Genomic DNA, 11,141 nt, shown 5'->3' with positions numbered 1-11,141 from the left:
AGCAGAGGCTGTGAGAGAGGGTGGGCTGGGCAGCAGAGGCTGGGAGAGAGGGGGAGCAGGGCAGCAGAGGCTGTGAGAGAGGGTGGGCTGGGCAGCAGAGGCTGAGAGAGAGGGTGGGCTGGGCAGCAGAGGCTGGGAGAGAGGGGGAGCAGGGCAGCAGAGGCTGAGAGAGAGGGTGGGCTGGGCAGCAGAGGCTGAGAGAGAGGGTGGGCTGGGCAGCAGAGGCTGTGAGAGAGGGTGGGCTGGGCAGCAGAGGCTGTGAGAGAGGGGGAGCAGGGCAGCAGAGGCTGAGAGAGAGGGTGGGCTGGGCAGCAGAGGCTGGGAGAGAGGGGGAGCAGGGCAGCAGAGGCTGGGAGAGAGGGGGAGCAGGGCAGCAGAGGCTGTGAGAGAGGGTGGGCTGGGCAGCAGAGGCTGAGAGAGAGGGTGGGCTGGGCAGCAGAGGCTGGGAGAGAGGGGGAGCAGGGCAGCAGAGGCTGAGAGAGAGGGTGGGCTGGGCAGCAGAGGCTGAGAGAGAGGGTGGGCTGGGCAGCAGAGGCTGTGAGAGAGGGGGAGCTGGGCAGCAGAGGCTGTGAGAGAGGGGGAGCAGGGCAGCAGAGGCTGAGAGAGAGGGTGGGCTGGGCAGCAGAGGCTGAGAGAGAGGGTGGGCTGGGCAGCAGAGGCTGAGAGAGAGGGGGAGCAGGGCAGCAGAGGCTGAGAGAGAGGGGGAGCAGGGCAGCAGAGGCTGAGAGAGAGGGGAGCAGGGCAGCAGAGGCTGAGAGAGAGGGGGAGCAGGGCAGCAGAGGCTGAGAGAGAGGGTGGGCTGGGCAGCAGAGGCTGAGAGAGAAGGGTAGCAGGGCAGCAGAGGCTGAGAGAGAGGGGGAGCAGGGCAGCAGAGGCTGAGAGAGAGGGGGAGCAGGGCAGCAGAGGCTGAGAGAGAGGGGAGCAGGGCAGCAGAGGCTGAGAGAGAGGGGGAGCAGGGCAGCAGAGGCTGAGAGAGAGGGTGGGCTGGGCAGCAGAGGCTGAGAGAGAAGGGTAGCAGGGCAGCAGAGGCTGAGAGAGAGGGTGGGCTGGGCAGCAGAGGCTGAGAGAGAGGGGGAGCAGGACAGGCCGGGTAGATAGATACCCTCAATCTCACACCTGATCTGACTATACATTAGAACCATTAGGTCCGCTCCTGAACCAAAACACTGACTGTCCAACAACCACACCAAATGAACCACCCCCACTGAGATCTGCAGTGTCCGTATCCATAACATTCCTGTGGTGGGCTGCGTTTGCTGAGGTGCGCGTCGAACCAGAAGTATTTTAGCTTCTGCTTACGAGCAGTAAGAGCAGGGGACAGGAGAGCAGCTGAACACTGCATGGAGCCGTTGAAAAAACATCCGTAAAAATCATTGTAATCATCATAAAACAAACAACAACAGCAAGTTTGACAAAAACTAAAACAACAACTGGAGATTTTTCCAGATATGAAAATAATAAACCAAAACAATTAAACCAAAAAACTTAACACAATTCAAAAACCTCTCCATCTCTGGCTAAAGTGATCCTTGCATGAGAGACAGAGAGAGAGGGACAGAGTAGAGGTGATGAACAACAGAGAGAGGGACAGAGTGGAGGTGATGAACAACAGAGAGAGGGATAGAGTGGAGGTGATGAACAACAGAGAGAGGGATAGAGTGGAGGTGATGAACAACAGAGAGAGGGATAGAGTGGAGGTGATGAACAACAGAGAGAGGGATAGAGTGGAGATGATGAACAACAGAGAGAGGGATAGAGTGGAGTTGATGAACAACAGAGGGATAGAGTGGAGGTGATGAACAACAGAGAGAGGGATAGAGTGGAGGTGATGAACAACAGAGAGAGGGATAGAGTGGAGGTGATGAACAACAGAGAGAGGGATAGAGTGGAGGTGATGAACAACAGAGAGAGAGATAGAGTGGAGGTGATGAACAACAGAGAGAGGGATAGAGTGGAGGTGATGAACAACAGAGAGAGGGATAGAGTGGAGTTGATGAACAACAGAGGGATAGAGTGGAGGTGATGAACAACAGAGAGAGGGATAGAGTGGAGATGATGAACAACAGAGAGAGGGATAGAGTGGAGGTGATGAACAACAGAGAGAGGGATAGAGTGGAGCTGATGAAAAACAGAGGGATAGAGTGGAGGTGATGAACAACAGAGGGATAGAGTGGAGGTGATGAACAACAGAGAGAGGGATAGAGTGGAGGTGATGAACAACAGAGAGAGGGATAGAGTGGAGGTGATGAACAACAGAGAGAGGGATAGAGTGGAGGTGATGAACAACAGAGGGATAGAGTGGAGGTGATGAACAACAGAGAGAGGGATAGAGTGGAGGTGATGAACAACAGAGAGAGGGATAGAGTGGAGGTGATGAACAACAGAAGAGAGGGGGATAGAGGGCGGGATAGAGTGGAGGTGATGAACAACAGAGAGCGGGATAGAGTTGAGGTGATGAACAACAGAGAGCGGGATAGAGTGGAGGTGATGAACAATAGAGAGAGGGATAGAGTGGAGGTGATGAACAACAGAGAGAGGGATAGAGTGGAGGTGATGAACAACAGAGAGAGGGATAGAGTGGAGGTGATGAACAACAGAGAGAGGGATAGAGTGGAGATGATGAACAACAGAGAGAGGGATAGAGTGGAGTTGATGAACAACAGAGGGATAGAGTGGAGGTGATGAACAACAGAGAGAGGGATAGAGTGGAGGTGATGAACAACAGAGAGAGGGATAGAGTGGAGGTGATGAACAACAGAGAGAGGGATAGAGTGGAGGTGATGAACAACAGAGAGAGAGATAGAGTGGAGGTGATGAACAACAGAGAGAGGGATAGAGTGGAGGTGATGAACAACAGAGAGAGGGATAGAGTGGAGTTGATGAACAACAGAGGGATAGAGTGGAGGTGATGAACAACAGAGAGAGGGATAGAGTGGAGATGATGAACAACAGAGAGAGGGATAGAGTGGAGGTGATGAACAACAGAGAGAGGGATAGAGTGGAGCTGATGAAAAACAGAGGGATAGAGTGGAGGTGATGAACAACAGAGGGATAGAGTGGAGGTGATGAACAACAGAGAGAGGGATAGAGTGGAGGTGATGAACAACAGAGAGAGGGATAGAGTGGAGGTGATGAACAACAGAGAGAGGGATAGAGTGGAGGTGATGAACAACAGAGGGATAGAGTGGAGGTGATGAACAACAGAGAGAGGGATAGAGTGGAGGTGATGAACAACAGAGAGAGGGATAGAGTGGAGGTGATGAACAACAGAAGAGAGGGGGATAGAGGGCGGGATAGAGTGGAGGTGATGAACAACAGAGAGCGGGATAGAGTTGAGGTGATGAACAACAGAGAGCGGGATAGAGTGGAGGTGATGAACAATAGAGAGAGGGATAGAGTGGAGGTGATGAACAATAGAGAGAGGGATAGAGTGGAGGTGATGAACAACAGAAGAGAGAGGGATAGAGTGGAGGTGATGAACAACAGAAGAGAGAGGGAGAGAGCGGGATAGAATGGAGGTGATGAACAACAGAAGAGAGAGGGAGAGAGAGAGGGATAGAGTGGAGGTGATGAACAATAGAGAGCGGGATAGAGAGAGGGATAGAGTGGAGGTGATGAACAATAGAGAGAGGGATAGAGTGGAGGTGATGAACAATAGAGAGAGGGATAGAGTGGAGGTGATGAACAACAGAAGAGAGAGGGATAGAGAGAGGGATAGAGTGGAGGTGATGAACAATAGAGAGAGGGATAGAGTGGAGGTGATGAACAACAGAAGAGAGAGGGATAGAGAGAGGGATAGAGTGGAGGTGATGAACAACAGAAGAGAGAGGGAGAGAGCGGGATAGAATGGAGGTGATGAACAACAGAAGAGAGGGATAGAGAGAGGGATAGAGTGGAGGTGATGAACAACAGAAGAGAGGGATAGAGAGCGGGATAGAGTGGAGGTGATGAACAACAGAAGAGAGAGGGATAGAGAGAGGGATAGAGTGGAGGTGATGAACAACAGAAGAGAGAGGGAGAGAGCGGGATAGAGTGGAGGTGATGAACAACAGAAGAGAGCGGGATAGAGAGCGGGATAGAGTGGAGGTGATGAACAACAGAGAGCGGGATAGAGAGAGGGATAGATTGGAGGTGATGAACAACAGAAGCTGGCGCAGTAGTAGTAGTTAATACGAATCGGACAGTTCTGACAGCTGCTCTTGGGCACCAGAGGCCCGGGAGGTCCCTGGGGGAACCAGTCTGTGAGGCTCCCCAGGGATGGAGAGGGGAAGGTGGGGTGAGAGCTGCTGCAGAGGCCTGGTGTGGAGCTTCTATGAAGTCCACCCCCTCCGCAGCAGGCAGGCACTCAATGGCCACACGATCATACAGGTTGGCAGGGCTTGTGAAAAAGGTTGAGAGACAGAGAGAAAATGGCGATCCCCCTGCAGAATCCATCTCCAGAACATTGCCGCAGCATCTAGTTGCGTCTCCAGACAACAAGGCTAAAGATTTGCAGTCATGTAACAGTGATATTTACTTTGATAGAGTGAAAGGGAAAACAGGCGAGTGCTTCGGGGTCTCACACCCGATAGTGCCCAAAGTCTTTCATTCTTTCCTTTCATCCCTTCATTGTGCTACCATTTCAGAAAGGTTCCTGGTACCACACACAGACAGCGAGAAAGGGAAGGTCGAAAATAACAAAACAATATGAAAACTGAAAATAGTTTCACATCTGTTACAGTTCATAAAGAGTTACACAGAAGCCACGTTGTAGTAGATTGCTTGTTTTTTGTTGTTTTTTTCCTAGAGTTTTTCAGTGTCACACGCTTCTCCTCTTCTGATTCGTTGGCATTGAAGTGAAGGAGCTTGACGCTCTTTGCTAAGTGCTATGATAAACCACCTCTTTTTATAAAGCAGTTATATATTTGTTCCATACTTTTTTGTACCAAATACAACAATGGAAAGAAAGAAATGCATGGTTTCGTCTTGTGGGTAGATAAGGAACAAGTCTCGTTTTGGTATAATGCCCCATACACCCCCTTCCTTACCCCTGTGCCCCTCTAGTCCGTCACTGTGAGGCTGGATTAGAAAGACCCAGTCCAAGACTGAATAACAAGTGCTTGTTGTATATCCTTGTGTTTCACGGATAAGTAGGTCCAGCCAGCTCACACACCCAGGGGACATGGATATAGAGAGTCCTTGCTGATTCTGTCTCTGCTCTTGAAAGAGGTTTGTGAGAGAAACCCTTTGAGTACTTGGTGTGGACGGTAGTAGAGAGTAGTCTGTGGCTTATATTGCACGTCACTTGAAATGGTGTGTTGGTGTAAAGGAGAGATTAGTGGACCACGGTAACGACTGAGGTCTTCCACAGTCACAGAAAGGGGAGGAACCAGACCACAAGTTCGTCCTTAAACGAGTTGAGGTGCATTTCAAAACAAGTGTTTTGTTACAGTTCCATAGAGCAGTGGTTACTAGACTTCAACAAGACGGTCATACACACATGTAAACACACGCCCCCGGAAATATTCACACACTGGAGTCATATTTCTCTTCGCTTATTTTGCGAATGGTTTGGGGAAACAAAACTCCTCCATGACAAAAATGGCTTTAAAATGAACAAGGCGAAGATCTTTTGCGTTTGCATCATCAATCCCTTTAAGAGTGGTGGGGACTGAATAATGTGCTTGTGACCGCCGACGATTCCAGTTGAGAGCTGCTGTGGCCTCAGTCTCTTACAAGCACATCCTCTCCCCTCGGTTTTCGCTGGCTCAGAAATGAGTGTGCAATTCTCAGTACGTTTTCTTCAGTAAGTACAGAGTGAGTGAGAATCAGTGAATAAAAGAGGGGAACGAGGCCAGGGGGGAGGTTAAGGCTAGTAATTAGTGCTGAGAAAAAAACAAACAAGAGAAATTCCGGACTGGTAGAAAGTTCTGGAACCTTCCCGACAGGAAGGGGATGGGCTTTGGGAATGACGTGTATCTATGGTTTCTCTGAGGTGTGGATTGACTGCTGCCAGGCAGCAAGGGACTATGGGAGTTTTGAAGATGGCAGCTCGTTGTTTGAAGCAGTTAGTCTAAAACACACGTTTCACATGACAAATAGTTCTCAGAGTAAAGTTCAAATGTTTCTCTTCCTTTGTTGGTTGAGTCAAAGGCATACTCGTGCTTTTCCGAAAGTCCAAACTTAAAACACTGTAACCAGAGCCTCTCGCCAAACAAATCTAAAATGAAATGTTTTTTTTTTTTTAAACAAACAGAAAAATTGGAAGAGGGTGAGCAGCGTGGACACAGAAGAGTCACCTCGTCCTCCTCAAATCTGTCCCTCGATCATCCCACCCACACTGATTATCACCACATTGATTTGCTTGGTTTTTGCTCTTCTGTTTGTATACATGTATATATGTAGTACTGTGTAGTATTCCTGTGTATTATTCCATTCCTCCTTTTTCTAGCATGGAGCTCTGTGACGTGGTCCTACATGGACTCCCCGCTCAGCAGGTCCCCAGGCAGCAGCGTGTTGATAGGAGTAGGACTCCCCATGACCCGCCCCTCCTCTCCGCTGGGCGGTCCCCATAGGCTGGAGTACTGGGGCACGCCCCCCCAGAGCAGATCTCCGGCCGTCTTGGCTCCACCTCCTCCCATGCCGCCACCGCTACCGCCAGAGTTCCAGTGGGGGTGGCCAATGGGGTGCGAGGATCTGGGCCCGGAACCACCCATCCGCGTCTGATTGACACCTGGGTCAGCCTGCCAGCTGGTGGTTGAGGCTAGCTGCTGGCCCTGTGCAAAGAAGCGCTGGACCTCTTCCTCCCCAGCAAACTCTGCCAGGATGGTGGTGTTACCCAGAACGCACCTGGACAGGAAGAGAGACAAACAGAGAGGTGTTATTTGGTTAGCCTCGTTGAAGTGGCCATTCTCATACACCACGTGTGATGCTATAGATACTGTTTCTACCCTTTGTGGAAGCAGGCTGGGCACCCACTAAAAGATCTCTCTAAGTTCACATTTTTCCAAATTCTAAGCTTTCCAAGTTCTCCCAGTTCTAAGTCCTTTCACACCTGACAATTGACATGACTTAAGTGTTTCTGCCTTCGAGCAGTGAGAGGGGCAGGAAAACTGCCAACAACATCTCCGTACATGTGCAGGGACTTCTGGGCCTTGGCGGCCTCCTCCTTGGAGCTGTAGCGCACCAATGCGTTGCCCTGGGTCAGGTTGAGGTGGAATGTGATGAGGGGGCCGTGCTGCATGCATAGCGTCCGCAGGGTGGAGCCGTCTATCTGGGGAGTGAGGTTCCTCAGGACCAACCAGCTACTGGTCCTGTTGGAGCTGTCTGTACTCCATGTGGTAGCTGCTAGAAGGATAGAGGGGGAGGAGAAGGAGAGAAGAGGGGGATAGAGAGGGAGGAGAAGGAGAGGAGAATAGAGGGAGGAAAGCTAAATAAACCTAAAATGCAGAATTGCATTACATCTAACACCATGTCGTCACAATGTCAAATGGATTCTCCAAGGAGCTAGGAAAGTCAGTAAGATGGGTGGTGGATTCTAAGCAGTAAGCTCTGTAGTTTAGGTAAACCACAGTGTCAGTTGATCAAGAGAGGTGCCTTCAACCACAACAAGGCATTCTCGGGGCGTTGTCTAGACCGCCTTGGCTGTACCAAAAGGGCACCAAGTCTCTGCCTGCAAGGCTACAACATACACATCTAGAACCTGACCTTTAGTCTGTATCACAACACCTCTAGAACCTGGCCTTTAGTCTGTATCACAACACATCTAGAACCTGACCTTTAGTCTGTATCACAACACCTCTAGAACCTGGCCTTTAGTCTGTATCACAACACCTCTAGAACCTGGCCTTTAGTCTGTATCACAACACCTCTATAACCTGTCCTTAAGTCTGTATCACAACACCTCTATAACCTGTCCTTAAGTCTGTATCACAACACCTCTATAACCTGTCCTTAAGTCTGTATCACAACACCTCTAGAACCCGGCCTTTAGTCTGTATCACAACACCTCTAGAACCTGACCTTCATTCTGTATCACAACACCTCTAGAACCTGGCCTTTAGTCTGTATCACAACACCTCTAGAACCTGGCCTTTAGTCTGTATCACAACACCTCTAGAACCTGGCCTTCAGTCTGTATCGCCTCTAGAACCTGGCCTTTTGTCTGTATCGCCTCTAGAACCTGGCCTTTAGTCTGTATCACCTCTAGAACCTGTCCTTTAGTCTGTATCACAACACCTCTAGAACCTGGCCTTTAGTCTGTATCACAACACCTCTAGAACCTGGCCTTTAGTCTGTATCACAGCACCTCTAGAACCTGGCCTTACGTCTGTATCACAACACCTCTAGAACCTGGCCTTTAGTCTGTATCACCTCTAGAACCTGGCCTTACGTCTGTATCACAACACCTCTAGAACCTGGCCTTTAGTCTGTATCGCCTCTAGAACCTGGCCTTTAGTCTGTATCACAACACCTCTAGAACCTGACCTTTAGTCTGTATCACAACACCTCTAGAACCTGGCCTTTAGTCTGTATCACCTCTAGAACCCGGCCTTTAGTCTGTATCACAACACCTCTAGAACCTGGCCTTTAGTCTGTATCACAACACCTCTAGAACCTGGCCTTTAGTCTGTATCGCCTCTAGAACCTGTCCTTTAGTCTGTATCACCTCTAGAACCTGTCCTTTAGTCTGTACCACAACACCTCTAGAACCTGGCCTTTAGTCTGTATCGCCTCTAGAACCTGGCCTTTAGTCTGTATCAACACCTCTAGAACCTGTCCTTTAGTCTGTATCACAACACCTCTAGAACCTGGCCTTTAATCTGTATCACAACACCTCTAGAACCTGGTCTTTAGTCTGTATCACCTCTAGAACCTGGCCTTTAGTCTGTATCACAACACCTCTAGAACCTGGCCTTTAATCTGTATCACAACACCTCTAGAACCTGGCCTTTAGTCTGTATCACAACACCTCTAGAACCTGGCCTTTAGTCTGTATCACAACACCTCTAGAACCTGGCCTTTAGTCTGTATCGCCTCTAGAACCTGGCCTTTAGTCTGTATCAACACCTCTAGAACCTGTCCTTTAGTCTGTATCACAACACCTCTAGAACCTGGCCTTTAGTCTGTATCACAACACCTCTAGAACCTGGCCTTACGTCTGTATCACAACACCTCTAGAACCTGGCCTTTAGTCTGTATCGCCTCTAGAACCTGGCCTTTAGTCTGTATCAACACCTCTAGAACCTGTCCTTTAGTCTGTATCACAACACCTCTAGAACCTGGCCTTTAATCTGTATCACAACACCTCTAGAACCTGGCCTTTAGTCTGTATCACAACACCTCTAGCACCTGGCCTTTAGTCTGTATCACCTCTAGAACCTGGTCTTTAGTCTGTATCACCTCTAGAACCTGTCCTTTAGTCTGTATCACAACACCTCTAGAACCTGGCCTTTAATCTGTATCACAACACCTCTAGAACCTGGCCTTTAGTCTGTATCACAACACCTCTAGAACCTGGCCTTTAGTCTGTATCGCCTCTAGAACCTGGCCTTTAGTCTGTATCAACACCTCTAGAACCTGTCCTTTAGTCTGTATCACAACACCTCTAGAACCTGGCCTTTAGTCTGTATCACAACACCTCTAGAACCTGGCCTTTAGTCTGTATCACCTCTAGAACCTGGTCTTTAGTCTGTATCACCTCTAGAACCTGTCCTTTAGTCTGTATCACAACACCTCTAGAACCTGGCCTTTAGTCTGTATCACAACACCTCTAGAACCTGACCTTTAGTCTGTATCACTACACCTCTAGAACCCGGCCTTTAGTCTATATCACAACACCTCTAGAACCTGGCCTTTAGTCTGTATCACAACACCTCTAGAACCCGGCCTTTAGTCTGTATCACAACACCTCTAGAACCTGACCTTCAGTCTGTATCACAACACCTCTAGAACCTGGCCTTTAGTCTGTATCACAACACCTCTAGAACCTGGCCTTCAGTCTGTATCGCCTCTAGAACCTGGCCTTTTGTCTGTATCGCCTCTAGAACCTGGCCTTTAGTCTGTATCACCTCTAGAACCTGGCCTTTAGTCTGTATCACAACACCTCTAGAACCTGGCCTTTAGTCTGTATCGCCTCTAGAACCTGGCCTTTAGTCTGTATCAACACCTCGAAAACCTGTCCTTTAGTCTGTATCACAACACCTCTAGAACCTGGCCTTACGTCTGTATCACAACACCTCTAGAACCTGGCCTTTAGTCTGTATCACCTCTAGAACCTGTCCTTTAGTCTGTATCACAACACCTCTAGAACCTGACCTTTAGTCTGTATCACAACACCTCTAGAACCTGGCCTTTAGTCTGTATCACCTCTAGAACCCGGCCTTTAGTCTGTATCACAACACCTCTAGAACCTGACCTTCAGTCTGTATCACAACATCTCTAGAACCTGGCCTTTAGTCTGTATCACAACACCTCTAGAACCTGGCCTTTAGTCTGTATCACCTCTAGAACCTGGCCTTTTGTCTGTATCGCCTCTAGAACCTGTCCTTTAGTCTGTATCACCTCTAGAACCTGTCCTTTAGTCTGTATCACAACACCTCTAGAACCTGTCCTTTAGTCTGTATCACAACACCTCTAGAACCTGGCCTTTAGTCTGTATCGCCTCTAGAACCTGGCCTTTAGTCTGTATCAACACCTCTAGAACCTGTCCTTTAGTCTGTATCACAACACCTCTAGAACCTGGTCTTTAGTCTGTATCACCTCTAGAACCTGGCCTTTAGTCTGTATCACAACACCTCTAGAACCTGGCCTTTAGTCTGTATCGCCTCTAGAACCTGGCCTTTAGTCTGTATCAACACCTCTAGAACCTGTCCTTTAGTCTGTATCACAACACCTCTAGAACCTGGCCTTTAGTCTGTATCACAACACCTCTAGAACCTGGCCTTTAGTCTGTATCACAACACCTCTAGAACCTGGCCTTTAGTCTGTATCACCTCTAGAACCTGGTCTTTAGTCTGTATCACCTCTAGAACCTGTCCTTTAGTCTGTATCACAACACCTCTAGAACCTGGCCTTTAGTCTGTATCACAACACCTCTAGAACCTGGCCTTTAGTCTGTATCACAACACCTCTAGAACCTGGCCTTTAGTCTGTATCACCTC

At 49.1% G+C, this 11,141-nt stretch overlaps 1 protein-coding gene across 8 annotated transcripts in view; it reads right to left on the bottom strand.

Moving 5' to 3' along the window:
- Positions 1 to 4,774: 4,774 nt before the first annotated feature.
- The window catches only part of LOC109877586 (trinucleotide repeat-containing gene 6C protein), a 28,408-nt gene continuing 22,041 nt past the window's right edge, over positions 4,775 to 11,141 (bottom strand). For 5 of the 8 annotated variants that reach the window (XM_031818122.1, XM_031818120.1, XM_031818117.1 and 2 more), the window contains 2 exons: positions 7,113 to 7,326; positions 4,775 to 6,828 (listed from right to left, as the gene is read on the bottom strand). In XM_031818122.1, the coding sequence (XP_031673982.1) occupies positions 6,453 to 6,828; positions 7,113 to 7,326 (590 nt within the window). In that variant the 3' untranslated portion in view covers positions 4,775 to 6,452. The remainder of the gene's footprint in view (positions 6,829 to 7,112; positions 7,327 to 11,141) is intronic. The other 3 variants (XM_031818118.1, XM_031818124.1, XM_031818123.1) reach the window with 1 other exon arrangement.

The sequence above is a fragment of the Oncorhynchus kisutch genome, unplaced genomic scaffold (assembly GCF_002021735.2).
Source record: "Oncorhynchus kisutch isolate 150728-3 unplaced genomic scaffold, Okis_V2 scaffold1262, whole genome shotgun sequence".
Classification (NCBI taxonomy): Eukaryota; Metazoa; Chordata; class Actinopteri; order Salmoniformes; family Salmonidae; genus Oncorhynchus; species Oncorhynchus kisutch.
Note: the sequence above shows the minus strand (reverse complement) of the source record. Positions and strands in the feature narration are given on the sequence as shown.